The sequence below is a fragment of the Pezoporus wallicus genome, unplaced genomic scaffold, assembly GCF_028554395.1.
Source record: "Pezoporus wallicus isolate ANWC-B61680 ecotype Strahan unplaced genomic scaffold, APGP_CSIRO_Pwel_v1 contig_5485, whole genome shotgun sequence".
Taxonomy (NCBI): domain Eukaryota; kingdom Metazoa; phylum Chordata; class Aves; order Psittaciformes; family Psittacidae; genus Pezoporus; species Pezoporus wallicus.
This window is the reverse complement of record NW_026641550.1, coordinates 7,083,230-7,100,844: the sequence shown is the minus strand read 5'-3', so window position 1 is coordinate 7,100,844 and position 17,615 is coordinate 7,083,230. Positions and strand designations below refer to the sequence as shown.

General features: G+C 43.3%; 1 protein-coding gene across 9 annotated transcripts in view; it reads left to right on the top strand.

Moving 5' to 3' along the window:
- Positions 1 to 17,615, top strand: part of PHACTR1 (phosphatase and actin regulator 1) — a 318,474-nt gene that overhangs the window by 155,612 nt on the left and 145,247 nt on the right. The window contains exon 1 of one of the 9 annotated variants that reach the window (XM_057424313.1): positions 13,927 to 14,204. The exons of 5 other annotated variants lie outside the window; for them this stretch is intronic. In XM_057424313.1, coding sequence (XP_057280296.1) covers positions 13,955 to 14,204 — 250 coding nt within the window. In that variant the 5' untranslated portion in view covers positions 13,927 to 13,954. Of the gene's footprint in view, positions 1 to 13,926; positions 14,205 to 14,320; positions 14,451 to 14,485; positions 14,844 to 15,560; positions 15,652 to 17,615 lie in introns of those variants that run through there. 3 more of the 9 variants (XM_057424316.1, XM_057424317.1, XM_057424318.1) reach the window with 3 other exon arrangements.

The window sequence follows — 17,615 nt, the reverse complement described above, 5'->3', positions numbered from 1 at the left end:
TGTTACTGTGCAGCAAAAATGCTTTGTTACATGCTTGGAGTCAAGTGTGTCAGGAGACAGAATTTAAAGATAATAGATTTATTTAATCTGTGGGCTTTTAGCAGCAGAAGAAAACATCTGAAAGATAAGGTAACAGAACACAGTAGTATATATGAGAGTAAAGAAGTTCTTTGCCCTAGCACCTCAGCTAACTCCTAGCTTTTTCTCCTGAATCAAGTGGCAATCTTTCCCCCTTCCTTTGTTATCCAAAATGCCTACTTCTCTCTGTTCTCCTCAGAGGATAGGGAGAAAACAGAGAAAGAAATGAAGGAAAAGAGATCACCTCTTGTGCCGTCCAAAGCTAGACTCTGTCTGTCCTGACAAAGCTGTGCTTCTTTCTTTCTAGCCATGGGGACATTTCCTTCTGCCTCCTCCCTCAGATGCTTGGATTAATATTACTTGGTTGTGCCTGAATTAGCCCATTCCTCCTTTATTGATATTCACCAGGACTGAAGACCTACTGCTAAGCTCCATGCTTCAAACATCTTATACTGTAACTTTTTTGACTTTGGGACAATTTTCAAAATATGAGAACTGATTGTATGGACTGGGCAGCCTTTAAATGGGGAACTGAAAACTGGTTATCCTTCCATCTGCTCTCCTCCACACAGCTGGTTTTGAGGTCTAGAGTCCCAAGGAAATCCATGTTTAAAAAGCTCACAAAGTCCAGTTATTCAACATGATTATACTGTTGCAGATGCCTAATGCGGTCCCACTGCACAGACTCAAAGTCTGTGCAGAACAGCTTGCATAGTAGTGTGCTAGATGAAGTACTATGGTGTGTGGTATTTTAAATCTGTGCTAGGTCAGTGGCAGTGGACTGCACCAGTATAACCGTACTGATGTGTTATGTCACTGCAGTTTCTCAGGGGTTCTCTGTGTATTAGCTCCCTGTCTTTTGTCCTTGCTTTATTTATGTTCTTCTCTTGGGGTGATTTAATTTTCTAGACTCTTCTCTCCTCCAGCTTTCCTATCACTTCTTGGCCCCTTAACTAAGTCTCTGTTCACTACTTCTAACCCCTTCTCATGTACCTCATTTACTATTGCTAAAATGTAAAAAATGGAGGATTCGTAACTGAGTTGCTGGAATTTTTTGGTAAGGAGCTGAACTACAAGCTGTGGCTTGCAAATACCAGTGCTTCTCTTGACAGTAACCCAGTAGAAGAGGCAATTGTTCATTGTGTGAAGACAAAGTTGTTTATAGCTCTTGCTGATGCCATTGCTTGGTAGTAACACACCTTCTCTTTCTCACTGGGGGGATTTATGAGAGCATAAGCAGACTCTTGAAGGATGCTGATGAACATGGTGGCTAGTAAAGTGCACCTTATGTTCTTTGCTGCTTTGTATAGACTGCAGTTTTGCCCAACAGGCACTGTGCAATTTCTAAATGCCCAGGCAGGAAGAACTGGCTTGTAATTGAACGTAGCTTAAAATAAAGCTCTGGCACATACTTTCCGTAAGGCATTGGGCAAGATATGCCATATTTCTCTTTGCCATATTTAAATTATACTTTTACAGTTGTATCTAGTTGAATCCTAACCTTTTCAAGGCTGGGCTGCTTGAACAGTACCTTGTATAAAGCACCTCCTCATGCAAGTTGAGGTGCTTATTGCAGATAATTACTTATGAATAAGCCTTTGTCCCAAAGAGCTTACAAGAGACCAAGCTCATTCCACAGAGCTTGATGAAATAAATCAGATGGCATTCACGTTCAGTTGGTACTGACTTGACCTGAATTCAACCTGTCTGATAGAAAGATGAAAATCTTTCCATATCATTATGAAACCCCTTCAACCATTCATCATCTCTAATTGCTAACTTCGTTATCCCCTAGCTAAGCAGCAAGCCAACTATTCATAATAGCTTTATAATAAGCTGCTTCATTCCCTACAACCCATATTCTTTGTTTTCTCACCTTCTTGGCTTTTAAGTCCTGCTTTGGTCAGAAGAACAAGAGAAAGAGCAAAGCAAACACTTGCTACCATTACTGGTCCCTGCGCTTCCACTCGGTGGTCAGTTTTGCCTCACAAAATTCCTGCTCCGCTCCCATGTGCAGGCACAGCTAATGCCTAAATTGTTGGGGGCTGGAAGCCTTTTCATTTCCCCCTCTGTGTGTTTCTGTGCATACATCAGCAGAGTGATGCCTCAGGCAGCCAAAGCAGCTCTTTGTTATGTGATACCTGTGTTTCCCAGCATATCTGTCTTCTGGCAGCCAGTGTAGAGGTGACATTCTATCAGATGGAGGTGGTTAGGAATTGATGGAGGAACCTCTGTTAGCAGAGGTTACATGCTGTAGCATGGTCACTTCCCATTCAAATATCTAATCTGAGGTTTGAAAGCTGTTACCCTGACAAGCAAGCTCAGTCCCTTTGCAGTTGTAGAGTGCAGAAATATACTTAACACACTGCTGTGAGCTAGCCTTTGGCTTGGTTTGGCCTTTGGTTGTTAGCACAAAGGTGTACAAGTCAGAGGAAGATACTGATTTAATGTTTTAGAATCATAGAATAATTTAGGTTGAGTGGGATCTCTGGAGCTCGAAGCAGGTCTAGTTAGATTGGATGGTTGGAAACTTAAGTGTTCCAGGCTTGAAAACCAACAGAGATGGAGATTTTACAATCTCCCTGGGAAACCTGGTCTTATGCTCAGTTATAAGTAATGAATAGTCTCACCTTTAAGCCTTAACCTTTTGTGGATAGTGGAAAATACCTTTTTATGCAGAAGTGCCTGCTGGAGTGCCAGCATCACAAGAGAATGCAAACTGTGTTCTTTCCTGAATCTTCTCTCAGTGTGGTCTTTAAATACTGCTTATGAACTATAAGTTCTTAGTTGTTCATGGTGATGTAAGGAACATAGTTGTATTTGGCCTCTTAGTATACATCCTGATGATAGATTTCCAGTTATAACCCATAAAGTGATTGAAAGCTTCCATGTGCTATTGGCCTCATGATGCACTTTGAGCCTTACCAAAGCCTTGAAACACCAAAGTCTTGAAGCTAGGATGCTTTAAGCTCAGAGGATTGCTGTACTAGAGAAGACTTGAAGATCACTGAGACAAAAAGTCTGTTAAAATGTCAGAGTGCATTGTATACTGCAGTCCTGAGCTCTGCTGGGGCCCCTTGGAATTTCTGTAATACAAAGTAATAAAATAGATCTGAGTTTTACCACTATTTTGCTGTACTTCCTCCACTGTGAATAAAATGCATATTGGACTCCAGGCTTCCTATTTCAGCCTTCAGTCACGTGCTCTCCTCTGGTTTAAACCTTTGGTAAAAGCAAAATCCTACTTTTTGTGCTACGTTTGTCACCTAGAGACAGGTTTTGGCAGATAGGCATTATGGATCATGAAGGTGGAGCAGCTGGATCCATAAAACCTCAAAAAATGACAAATTCTAGGAGTAGGTTCTTATTTCTGACAAATAATTTACATGCATGATGCTAAGATTTCAAAGAGTAGTGTAGGTATGTAGTTTATACATGACAATGCATCACTGAGAAAGGCAAATTATATTTTAGCTGTTAATATTTTCTCCTTTTATAAAAGGCCTGAAAAATCAGTCAAATCCAGACATGATCTTGAAGCTTTATACTTATCCAGTGGGCAGATGTTAAAGTCCTTGGCAAATTTCAGGTTAAAATATGTTCTGGGGATTTCAGCAAAAACTGATTATACAGCTATTTCTTCAGATCCTTTAGCACACTGCAGCGGCTTTTGTTGACTGCAATTCAAGGTTTTAAAGAGGCAAGTGATGCTTAATATGGCCTTTTGTCAGCAATATCTGTTAATGGCACATGTATTGTCTGTTGGTGTTGTAGACACTAGCCTGGGTATGCTAAAGTCAGGGGAGGTAGGGGAATGATGACATGGGACTGATGCAAAGCCAGACTTTTCCCTCTGTGCTTTGTGCTTCATACCAGTCTGAAGTGAAAGTGCAAGCAGCAATGAAGAGATAGGAGTCTGATGATGAAAAACGACTGGGCTGCAGTAAAGATAATAGGGGCTAAAAGGAGGGGAGTAAGAATCCTTTCTGGTGCTTTTCTCTGGAGAAAGTTAACTCCTCATGCAGATTTCTGTGCTGTTTGGAGGAGCTTGTGTTTATGCTGAAGGAGGAAAAGACTGAAAAAGATGCTCATTGTATTGTCAGAAGCTTCTTGCTTCATTTCAGTACTGCAAGCTGCTATCACACTGGGAGATATGTATAGAAGCTGCATGCTATTCCTAGGGATTTGTTTTGTCTTTTTTTTCTAAGCTGAGGAAAATGTGAGTGCTTATTGAAGTGAGGAGATTGACAGTGTGTGCTGCTGTCAGGCCCAGTGGAGGCAGATACTTGTGAAAGCTTCCCCCTACAGCTTTGCCAGCATACGTACCTTAATCGTCCTTTGCAGCTGCCCCAGTACTCTTGGTTCCTGCACTACTCATGTAATTACAAAGTGCTTTTCAGTGGTGGGGAAGCCTCTGAAGGTTGGGAGGGTCTGTCAGTTCAAAGGCACTCTGAAAGTTTAAATGTCTATTCACAGCTTTCCTAATCTTCTCTCTTTTCCTCCTCCTTCCCTTTATCTGCTTTCTCTTCCAACTGAAAATTACTTCCCTTCACCTCATGTTCCCTCTTGAATCTCTGCCTGCCTGACAACTCATTTCTACCTGTTAGACCTCACAAACATTTTGCTTGCGTCTTCAGCTCAGCCTCTTGTCCTCTGTCAGAACTTGTCAGGGTCTGACTTCACTGGACTTGCCATCTGGCTTCCCCCAGACATGCATCTTCCAAATCTTTTGCATTTTACAACTTTCTCAGATTGAATCAAATACAATGATGCTGGAAACTGCAGAAACCATAGTGAGCCATTAAACTGAAATGAAAACTCATTAGTTTTGTGTGGCTGACCCAGTGGCCCACAAGAGACATGGCAAGTCTCAGGCTGTTGGCTTGGGAAGTTTAGGTAAGAGTCTAAAACCGTGTTTACTGCAAATGAACTCTATGGGGGTAAGTCCACAAAACTTACTCTTCTTCATTTGTCTTTTTTTTTGTGTGAAAGTGTTCCCTAAATGAGTGTGCTTCATGCACAGTCATATCCCTGACCTTCAAGTAAACTGTTCTCAACTACAAGCAACAGACTTAATATGAGTCATTTATAAAGGCAAAAAATCCAGTCATCCCTGTTGCGTGCTGGTCGTAACTTTGCTGTAGGCTGGTGTTCTCAATAGCCAGTAAAGAGTTCCTGAGGTAGTAACTATCCATTTAATTGCTTTGAAATAAATCTTTTGGTCTGTTTAGCAATTTCAAGTTATGCTCTTACTTATTTTGGCTGTATTACTTCAACACAGATTCCTCCAATCTGGTCCTTCTTCGTAATTCTGGCCTGAGAAGTAACAATAACAGTAAGGATTATCATCAGGGAATGTTAGTCTGTGTATATTCTTAGGGAAGCCATGCTACTTGATATTATGAGGAATTAATTTGATTAGTCATGTAGACAGAAGTGCGAGGGCAGTTTGTGCTGAGCGCAATGCTTGTGCAAGCTGACAGGCAATTGCCTGTGATGGAAAGTTCAGTTTGACCTATTTTCTTAAATTTTCCTTAAAGCCAGATGAAGTCAGACCTTTCTAGAGCCAGGGCAGACAGAGCACTGTGTATGGCTCAGTACTTGTATGCCTGTGACACGGGAAGTCTTAGACCTCTGGGATTTCATGATATTCGTGTCTATCCCACACACTGTAAAAGTGATAGAGTATCAGGATATCCCAAGTGGCAGGTCTAGAAGGACTGATGTTTTTCTGAGATGACTCAAGTTAATCACCCAAGATTTTCAGGCACTAGCAGTTACAAGTAGATTTTTTTCCCAGCAATGTTTCTTTTATTCCCATCTTGAGGCATGTACAATTCTTGAGGAGATAGCAAGAAAATCAGGGGCATCCTGAAAGGTGGTGACAGTAACCTGCATTACTGAGCTTTCTTTTCATGCAAGAGTCTCCAGAAAAGATTGTTCCAAGTGGTCATTTTATGACACACAGAAAACTTGGTCCGTTCCAGAGCTGCAAGTTTCTCCATTGCACGTTGCAAATTCAGGGCTCCTGCTGTGTTTTCCATGTTATTTTAAGTCAAACATTTAATTTTTTTCAAATGAATATTCTTGTTAAGGAACAGTTGTAATGCACATCTCTGGAATCCTCCTATTGCCTTTTTTGTTTTGTTTTTTAAACATGTAGTTTGACTTGGAGCCAACAAAACCGCAAGTGCCTAGTTTCTGTATCCGTAGGAAGCAGTAGAAAACTAACCCATGATGTGGGAGCGCTTCTGGCTGTTTGCTGCCCAGAGGTGGCCAGTACTTGACTTTATTTACGCTAAAGGCTCTGACTCCTCCTCTGGACCTTCTCCCTCCCTTTTTCATGGGTAGGAGTATTTCTGCCAAGAATAAGTCATACTCAGTTTTTTTCGCCCAGGGGCTTGCTAGACATACAGGCAGGCAACACTGCCTTATTCCCTCACTGAGCTTTTTTTAGGAACATAACCTTGTGAGGAATTACAGATGCAGCTGGATACCTGACTGTGGGTTTGGTTTTGTGGGGTTTTTAGAATATTTCTCTGCACCTCTATATGACAGCTCTGTTTTTGATAGGACGCAGAAGGTGCAGAGCTCTTTATTTATGAGCAGAAGGAAAAAGGTATTTGGGGGTGGGGGTGAAAATCCAGCATGTTCAGTGTGAAGCAGGGAAGCTGCTGCATGTTGTGAGACTTCAGATCACCAGTGCTGTTGTGTTTTGGTGTATGTAAGGATGTGCAGGCGTGTGAATTGCTAAATTGGCCAGACAGAATTTAATTCCTCCTTGGTTTCATTCTCGGAATTGTACTGCGGTTTTTGGAACTACATTTTGTTAATTCTAAGATTGTAGCTATATCTAAACTGAGGGTGCAGGACTGCTACTGAGTCCCAGTTCATGCCTCTGTGCTACGCTGTGTCCATTACCAAGGTAAAAATGGTGTAGGCTTTCATTCCTGTGGAAAGTCAGTTATGCAGGATCTGCAAAGTGTTCCAAACAGATCACTCAAACCCCAGGCCATGCCACATCTAAATTAGATACAAAAATTCAGAGTGGGCTTTTTAAGATGGGAGCTAATAACCTTGCTAGGACTGTAGTGACTAGTGCCTCTGGTGCTAGGACACACAATGACTTTGCTAGAGCTAGAACTTCACCTATAATTTCAGCATGAAGATTGTGTCTTCCTTTGAGTGTCATCTAATGCTAATGGTTGCTTCCTTACCTGTTTTACAAACCCAGGTTCCACATTGATTCATTGCTGGTGTTTAGCCTTAGCATCACCAAGCCTCTATGTGTTAATTACACATACATGGCAGCTCAGCAACTTTCCATCTGTCCTGCTGGTTAGGATGACATCTTCCTTTTTATCCTTAGAAGTCCTTGACTGTGAGCAGTCCTTAACACTTGCAGCAAACAGGTGTTTGTAAGCTTATGTGTTTTTGGTGTGTAACCTTTTCTGTTCATTTTTATCACACCATATGGTATCACGTTGAAATAAAGCAGGGCTTCTTCTAAATAAAGAGGGAACTTCATTATGGCGAAGTGTGTACATAGGATGTGGAGAACCCTGCAAGTAGAGCAAGAATGATCCATGTGATACTTCAACAGCATTGCTGAATGTAGGTAGGCCAGGAAAGGGCATTTTCTTTCCTTTCTTTTCCTTTCAGTTTGCTTTTATTTGTGCAGCACTCATCACTTGGCTCTCTTGGGTTTGTGACTGCGAGGAGTAGCTGGGATTGTTGTTTAAGAATGTGTTTATAGCTGCAGAACTAAAAAGGTCATATTCTATTTTGGCCTGCAGGAGTCTCAGGCTGGTTTTGCCTCCTCCTTGCCCTCTCAGTTTTGCTGATGTGCCATGCAGTAAGCAGAAATACACAGAAATACTGTCAGCCTAGCACCCTGGAGCCCCTGTCGTGGACCAGGGTCCAGCTGCACTAACTGCCTGGCAAACAGGAAATACTGGGGTATCCAGGTTTGAGTTGTGGCTTGCAAGTAGAAGGGTTCTCCTTTGGCAAATGTCAGTTGTCCTGAGGTGGCTTTTGGGGCATTTTTTTTGGCAGTGAATAGAAAATGCTGCCAAAGGGGACACTGTGTTAGTGGTTGATTCCTGTGTCAGCAGGTCAAATTGTATATATTTTCCTCTTAACTCCAAGCTGTTCAGTTTGTTGCTGTATGTGTAATACAACATAAAAGTATGCATTAATCACCAGAGCAGCTGGTAATCAGTTAATTTATCTTTTATCTCTTTCTCACTGGGATTCATAGTACAGTGGGCAGAGGAAATAGGAAGGAAAATATTTAGAGAAAATTGCCAAGTACAGGGGCATTCCTGTGAAAACATCACTGCCTAAGTAGAGTGTAAAACAAATGAATCATGGTGTTTTGGTTAGAAGGACTAAACTGCTGAAAAGAAGTGTTGCTGCCTTGCTAGACTTGCATTTGTCTAGCATTTTCACCTAGGCAGTGCCATTCTGTTAGCCACAGCTTCTTCAGAAAAACACTACAGCTTTGCAGGATAACCTTTGTGTTGAAGAAACATGGCTGAGGGGCTTCTGCATGATTTCTGATGACCACCTATTTGTGGTGGAAGCAGGAGGTAGCCTGTCCTGCCCACACAGAAACCTCCATGTTGCTCACCTGAGGGGCTCAGGGCAGGCTATGGTGGTATCCTGTCTGGCACTGGGCATCTGAACAGTGCCACAGCTTGGAGAAGGAGCCAAGAGAAAATCTTTTCTGTGATATGAAGGATGCAAAGAAAAGCTCACCTGCTTTTGGCGGCTTGGTTCCAGCATCACTGTTCACTTTCACAGAGACTGATTGAGGACACAGCATTCCAAAAAAAAAAAAAAGACTCTCAGCAGGGTGATCTGTGACAGGGGGAGACATAATCCAGGGGGTAAAGAACTGAAAGACAGAATGGACCCTCAAAGATTTTGGTGCAGATATGAACCTGTATCACAGTAGTCATCTGTATAAAGGGAATCCAGCTCTCATCTCTTCTTTATGGACAATGGAAGTGGCACTATCCTTAATGGCAAAGGCTGTGGGGAGGGTGGGACTAAAGGTACAAATGGTTTCCCAAGCTTATACAAAAAGTGAATGTGGGCTGGGAATAATGTGCAAGTTTGTTTATTCACTGTCAAATCACTAACTGTCTGACATACTCTTCATTGATTTTGTTGTCCACTGTGCAGTAAGATTATGCCAAGCTTTGTAGCTGCATATTGAGGCAATGAAAGAGTTATTATGCGCTTTTTTTTTTTTTTCACTTGTCTTTAAAAATGAGGCAAAGCAAGTACTTTTTCTGCAGGAATACTGTAGTATGTTCATTTTACATTATTTGTCCTGGAACTGATTAGCTGCAGCAGTTTTCACCATAATTACACAGATCATAATTAAACATATTTTTGTTTTATGGGCTGTGGCAAATTCAGATTCTCTATAAGGCGGCTCTTAGGAATGAAGGCAATTTGCATGTTACAGCAAAGTGCCTGTTACAAGAGACATACTAGCAGATGGCTTCAGGGCTTGTTTGCATTCAAAATACATAGCACCTGCAAGCAAAAATGCACAGGGCTTCCTTCATAATAAGTTGGGCTTCTTACCCACACAGAATCAGTGTTACCCACTGGACCAGTTATTTAATTCTCTTATGTCCCTGAATGTTGTCAGAGCAGCCGGTCTTCTGCAGGCACCTGGGATCTGCTCGCAAAAATGGTCCATTCCTGTAATGTTTGGAGGTTTTTGTAGTACAGAATACATGCAAAGTGGGACAGGGTCATTAAAAAGCTTTCAACCTGACATGTAGGAATAGTTACACAGATAGTTTCTTTCCAGTCTTCATCTGCAAAAGGGGTTGCTTGTATCCCTCTCTAAATGTTATGTGGGGTTGGGAGATAGTAACAGTCACCAGAAATGCAGGGGTTTGGCTACCAAGTCTGTTTTCAGATCTGAGTGAATTTTATGGGTTTAGAATACGAAGAGTTAGAAGAGGAGGGATAAACGCTGTTGAAACAAAATCCAGTGAAACTAAAAAGCTTAAATTTTGAATGAGTGAACAATTTGGACTAAGCCTGATGGAACATGTTTTTCCTGATTCCCCTCTCATTTTGCTATAAATAGTAGATCTTTGTATTTGACCACTCTTTGTGAGTGTTCCCTCTCTGCCATATACAAACACCTTCAGAGCATCTTGAAATTTGATTTCATCAAATTTTTCCGAAGAGCAGAAGCATCAACGTGCCTCCTCAGCAAGTTTGCTGGCAATATGAAACTGGAAGGAGTGGCTGATACCCCAGAGTGCTGTACTGTCCTTCAGAAGGATCTAGGCAGGCAGGAGAGATGGGCAGAGAGGAACCTTTTGAAATTCAGCAAAAGCAAGTACAGCATCCTGCACATGGGGAGGAATAACCCCATGCACCAGTGCAGGTTGGAGGCTGACCTGCTGTAAAGGAGCTCTGTGGAGGAGGTAGGAGTCCTGATGGACAAGAAGTAAACCATGAGCCAGCCATGTGCCTTTGTGGCCAAGAAGACAAATTGGTATGCTAGGCTGTGTTAGCAAGAGCATTGCCAGAAGGTCGAGGGAGGTGATTTTCCCCCTCTACTCAGCACCAGTGAGGCTTCCCCTGGACTACTGTGTCCAGCTCCTGGCTCCCCAGCACAAGAGAGACGTGGAGCTCCTGGAGCAAGTAAAGCAAAGGGCTACTAGAATGATCAAAGATCTGGAGCGTCTCTCATGTGAGGAAAGGAGAAAAGGCTGAGGGAGCTGGGCCTGTTCAGCCTAGAGAAAAGACTCAGGAAAGAACTGATTAATGTGTGTAAGTATTTGAAGGGAGAGTGTCAAGAGGATGGGGCCAGACATTTGGTGGTACCAGGCGATAGGAGGAGAAGCAGTAGATATAAACTAAAAGCCGGGAAGTTCCACTTGAACATAAGGAAGAACTTCTTTACTGTGAGGGTGACTGAGGATTGGATTAGGTTGCCCTGAGAGGCTGGGGACTCTCCTTCCCTGGAGATATTCCAAAAGCTGTCTGGACACAATCTTGAGCAATGTGCTCTGGGTGTCCCTGCTTGAGCAGGACTAGATGATCTCCGGTTTTCCTTTTCAGCTTCAACTCTTCTGTAATTCTGTGAACATCATTGTTCTTTAGCCAAGGAGCTGAAATACCAAGACGTTAAGTAACTTGTCCAAGGCCACAGAGGGAGACTGCAGAAGACTGGTGGCTTAACCCAGTTTTCATTTCCTAAGTTCTGACCAATTCCCAAACTGCAAGACCATTTGCCTTACAAGACCAGCTCTGCTGGTTGTCAGCTCTGCTGAATATATCACTCTAGTTTCCTTTCCTAAAACAGGTGAGGCACAGCACCCCAATATTGCCGTAACACAACGGATACGATATTCGTTTTGAGTTCACCCTGCATTGCATTAGCACTCGTATTTCCCAAATTCAGGGAAGTTCACATTTGAATGTGCTTTCCTTTCCTGACCCATTTCTGTAATACAGCAGTGCTGAGTATCAGTGACAGCCAGCCATGAACTCTAAGCAAGTTCAGAAGGTAAATTATGGTCATATCTTCTGCTTACCTAATTATTTTCTGAATCACAGCTGAACTGAAGGTGTTCTCAAAGGCAATGAATAAGTTAAAGAGAAATCCACTGCGGGTATCTGAACTTCTGTGTGACTGGGGGGGGATCAAAGTCTTCTTAGCTTTTGCTTTCCAAATGGGTAACATAGCAAACAGTGTCTCATCATCAGGCATTCAAAGGACAGCTTTTCAGTACATTAATTCATAACTACATGATACATGGGGAATTTACCTACTTGTTCCTGAATAATTCCGCATTCCCTGTTCTCCTACCACTTGTATGCAAAGGGTGAGGATTTTAGATGAGCAACTCATGCAAAATCAAGTCTTTTGGGGCAATACTTATCCTGAGGTGACTGGCTGTATTCAACATAAACCTGTATTCATAGTCCAGTGTGCAGGATGTTTTGTGTGGCTTAGTGAACAGCAGGATTCTGCTGAGAGCATGCTTTAGCCTGTATTTGCATGAGATCCGATAGCACCTAGTCTGATTTGTGCATGCTGCCAACAACAGTAAAGCCTTGCCAATTTTGGTATATGTGACATCTCAAGGTTTCAGCGCCAGGAGTGCCAGGTGAGAAGTCAGACCTGCATCAGAATGATGCAGAACAAGTAGGTCAGTAGTTCCGTAGCATGCATCTTCTGTGTGTCTGTGCGTGTGTGTGCATGCATGCATTTGAGAAAATGGAAAACCATGGCAATGAATCCTTAAGTTCCTGCTCCTTCTTTCTTTAGGCAAAAGTCTCACTGACTGTTTCATGTGCAGTTGAAGAGAATCAGGGCTGGTTTGGCCTCTTGCTGCTGTAAAACATGTGGCAACAATATGTGGAAATGGTAAAGAATTGCAGAGTGAGTGGATTTCTTCTAACAGTGAGCAAGGGCTTTGGCTAAAAATAAGAACAGTGTTATTCTTTGCCATGTTTCGTCTGCCCCAGTTGCACTCTCTCTGCTTAGTGCCTGCCAAACTGATAGCGTGCTGAAGATTTAAAGGAGCAACGCTCACATTCCTGTAATAGCTACCCGAATAGCTGAGGTTGTCATTTTCCCATCAGGGTTTCCTTCCTGAAACCTGCAAGAAGAAAGTGTGCTTACCTGTGTCCCCACCTTTCTCTGTGTTACAGGCACTGTCCTGAGCTGCTGCTTTGACAGCAGGAAAAAAGCTTGGACTGTTTACTGTGCCGTGAAAACAGACAGCACGTTTTGGGGGCAGCTGGGCAGCAAGGGATTGGCAGAGTGTCTGGCCAGAGACTGTAATCCCCTCCAGGCTGGGCAAGCTTTGGAAGTGCAGTGGGCACTTGGAGATGATAGGGCTGCTCTCCAGAGCAGCTGTAATTTGGTCAAGGGAGACAAAGAAGGGGGTATTCATCCCCCAGATAAGTGGTCAAAATGAATTCACACTGTCTGCACCTCTCTGATCAGCCTGTCTCTGGTCAGCCTTTTCCTAGGAGCAGCAGTCACACTGCAGGGGAGCTTGGGCTGAAGCCACCAGACAGTACCAGCCACTGTCAATGGCTGCCCTTGTGAGCCCCACGCCGGCCAGGACAGGCACCTCCTGTCTTTTAAAAGAAGCAAACGGGCATAAAAAGAAAGAATGAAAAGCAGGAGGGGGTTGCAGGAGAGGAACTGGGTTTTCCTAGGGCATCTGAAGCAGAGTGGCCCTGTGCTCCCCAAGCCGAATCTGCTTGTGAACGGGGGGGGGGGGGGGGGGGGGGGAGTGAGAGTGAGCAGCCTGCTGTCAGCCTGTCCTTTGTGTGTAAAATACTGATTGCGGTGTGACGGGCTGCCAGGCCACCCAAGCACAAAGGTGAGGTTGCCGTGTTTGCTAGGCTAGAGAATCACAGCATGTCCTGCCAGAGGACTCTGGCCAGCGGCTGTGGTCGGCATTCCAGAGGGCTGTGGCCCAATGTGGGTGGGTCTGGGGGCTTGCTAGTACAGGGGGAGAACGTGGGAGAGGAGCAGGGGTGAGGAGGTAAAGTGAAGGAGGCTGTGTGCTCCTGCGGTGTGTGCAGCAGTAAGGTAATCAAAACTGGGTACCAGGCTCCGCTTTGCCACCAGACATGCCTAGCGCCCGTGGCAGGGGTGAGGCTCATCGTAGGCATGGCCAGAGCGGGGACCTGCTGAGCATCCTTCAGCCAAGCACTAGGGGATTGGTTAAGGAGCAGGGTCGCGGAGGGCAGCAAGGCTCAGGCAGCGCTTCTGCCTGTGCTCTGCCTCCCGCCTCCCTCCCCTCTCCCCCAGCCCTCCCCTTCATCCCTGTTGTGTGTGTGGCAGCTAAACACTGAGGCGAGGGAGCGGATGGCGGATTGCACGCACGCCAGGCAGCCTGGGATGCTTGCTTTTCCTTCTTCTGGCTGCCGGCAGGTCTCGGTTTCAGACATGAGTGGAGAGAAACCTAAAAAGAAAGCTTTCTATCTAGTGAGGATGAAGCCACTGAAGGAGCCCACCACCACTAACAACAATGTCTCTTTTGTGATACACTGTCATATAGGCAAGGAGATCAAACACATTTGCAGCAACTGCAGTCGCGGGGAGGAAGCCCGTGACGGTGAGTGCTGAGATCCTGTGGGTGTAGGAGAAAGGCAGGGGAGCGTGTTTGCTTGCATGGGGGGGTGTGTGTACATGTGTGCGCTCCTGTCGGAGGCTGGGATGCTTGGCTTGCCCCTCCACAGATGCTAGGGAAAGAGGAAAGGGAGCGCGGGAGGAATGCGCTGGGCATCGATTCAGCCCATTGATCAGAGAGATGCCAAGAGGGACAGGTCCCCTCATTTACCACAGAAGCTTTGTGCTAACAGTTAAGGCACCAACTCTTCTTTTTTTCTTTCCTTTATTCCCCCAGTTGCTATAGAAATTGCTGTATGTATTGATTGTGTTTTATTCCCATTCCCATGAATTTTAGATCAGGGTTTTCTGCCTTGATACATCAACTTTTTCCTTGTCGTGCTGCAGTAGAGTTTGCTTGACTCAACTCCGTATCTGGAAGGACTGGTTTACATGGAATCTGGCTAGCGTGATTTTCACCATGCTGTCAAATAAATAGGTGAAATTGCATTTTTATTGGAATTAATATAGTGCTCTTCATCAGACAACTGTTCTCATCCCTCCCCCCTCTCCTTTTGGGACTGAGCAAAACCTCCAGAGGGTATTTAAAGAGTGACGGTGTAATCAATCACAGGTGTTGCTACAGGTAAGTATATGCTTTTTATGTTTCTGGGAATGCAAATATGTGAAGGCAATAGTGACAGATTTTTTGGATCTTGCTAAAGTCAGCAATTAGGAGAAGCTGAGAGCTAAAAGGAGCATAAAAGCATTTGGGCAAAAAACAGCCTTACAGATGTTACCCTGGGTTCTTGTTCAGTGTTGTATTACTTCGTTTTGCTGTGTGGTTTTACATGTTGCTTAGGACTGAAAACACTTGACTTAGGACTCTCTATTAGCTGATGTTGTGGACAGATCTCATTTTCTGAAGGTCGGGAAAAGGCTTTTTTTGTGATAAATGTGAATATGAAATTGTTATAATTTTCTGACCTGAGGTTCTTAGTAGTTGTTGGTACTTCATTTTTCAGCTTTTGTTGTTAAGGCTGATATTGTTATTATTTCTACTACTACTACTATTACTACTATTATTAAGCAAAGCTGCTTTCTTTTGCTCTATGATGTTTTTTTGTCAACCACAGGTCTGCAGTTTAAGTAAGTAACTGTGGTTTTACTAATGTCTCTTCAGAATTAGCATCCTGCTAGTGTGATTATAGTTTCCTTTGATTAAAAAGCAGCTAAAGCTGAATGGAATTGCTTTTAGTGGAAAAGGGAGAAGATAGCCTGAGAAGCCTGGAAACCCACAGTGGGTTAGGCACCGTTACTGCTTATGGCACTACAGCAGAGGGAAGAATCTGATGAATGCAATGCAAAATGTTGAGTGTTTTCTTTCCTCATGTGCTGCTGGTGATAGCAAGCCCCACAGATATTAAATGAAGAGCTGCGTGCAGCAGCAGCAGGTACTTTACACTATTAGCATGGTTTATTTATCCTTTGAAGCAAATGGACCGATTTGTTAAAAATATGCTTTCCTAGATTAATTGACCTAAAACTCACTTGCATTAGTGTCCTTTGCTGGGGTTTTGGGGGTTTTCTTTCGCAAGCTTATACTTGAAATCCTAGCATGGTAAGAAAATAGCAATGCTTTCCTTTCCTTTTTTAAGGCACCCATGTGTATGCATGGATGCTTATGAATATATAACTCCAGTTACTTGTACCTCTTAACAGACTAATAGGTATGTATTTGGGAACTTTATTTTCTTTTTTGTGTTTGATTATTTAGCTTCAAACCATTAGATACTCCAAGGGGAGGGTATGCCTCTTGACAGGAGATAATCTAGTAGATTTCTAGAGAGGCAAAGACTAGAGCAGAAAGACTTCTAGCCATAGCCTTCCAGAGCATCTCATAGGTCCATTTTCACCCCATTCTTCTCTGGGGTAGAATTTCATTCCACCTCATGCAAATAACTTTATGGTTATCATTTAAAAAGTATGTAACACCAGTGCAACCTTAATCTTTTTTTCCCATTAGCATGCACATCTACGAGTTTCTTTCAGAAAGTAAAGAAACAGTAGTCCAGCTATGCTGTCTGAGCACACTCCCTGGCTTGACTCTGTTTTTCAGGCTGAAAAAGGCCAGTTTTTCCCTGGTTAATACCTGTTTTAGACTTTCTGGGTTTTGGAGGGAAAGGATGATGTAGTGAACTGAAGTTATGAGGTGATCATAGTATCAGCAGGACAGATCAGGTACAAACCTGTAAGCAGCCAAGATATGGAGAAACATGTGTGGATCTCGATATGTCTGTATGTTCTCATGGTTGCACAGCCTAATGTGCACCCAGGAAGGCAATGACTTAGTACTTTTTATAAGGGAAATACACATAACTATGCAATGTGGGCAACCCCACCTTCCCCCACCTATGTTTACAAATATGTAAAGGATGAGTGTCAGGATGATGGAGCTAGGTTTTTTTCAGTGATGCCCAATGATAGGACAAGGGGCAATGGGTGTAAACTGGAGCATAGGAGGTTCTATGTGAACATCAGGAAAAATTTCTTTACTGTGAGAGTGACAGATCACTGGAACAGGTTGCCCAGGGGGGTTGTGGAGTCTCCTACATTGGAGATATTCAAGGCCCACCTGGACAAGTTCCTGTGTGATGTACTCTAGGTTACCCTGCTCTTGCAGGGGGGTTGGACTAGATTATCTTTTGAGGTCCCTTTCAACCCTTGGGATTCTGGGATTCTGTGATTCCTGTTCAAATCTGTTTATAGTTTACAGATGGTTTTGCAGGCCTGAAACTGCACTAATGGACCCAAAAGTACTGTGTGGGTCCTGTGCCTTATGCAACTATTACATGTGCTGGAACTGTGTACAAAGACTAGGCAAGCCAGTGGGATACATAGATTTAATGCAGAAATACCCTCCAGATCCAATTATGAGTCCTGGATTCTAGTCATCATCTTAATCTGTATTCTCATTATATGCTACTGCACTAGCAGAACTGGAGAAGGAAAATTCATGCTGAAACAGAGAGAAATCCTTCAAAGACCACTAATCTAGCAGAAGTCATAACAAGGAAAACAGCAGAAGAGATAGCTGTGAAAATGAAGAAAAAGATGGTATCTTGGAAGACAGGTCATGTCATTTGGAAGGTGAAAGAATTTGGCCGTACAGATAGGCTTACTGGATTAAGGATAAAGGGGGTTGATTTTAAGGGTAAAGGAGGTTGATGTGGATGCAGCATTTTGATGGGGAAAAAAAGCAGTGCGAAGTTCAAAGAGAAGCAGGAGTTTACAGTAATACAGATGGAAGGGGGAGATGCTTTAGCATTGGTCTAAAAGGAATGGATTTATTTAATGGTAATTTAGTTGGAAAATAGAAAACAGAGAGAGGGGTGTATAAAGCAACAATACTGGCAGT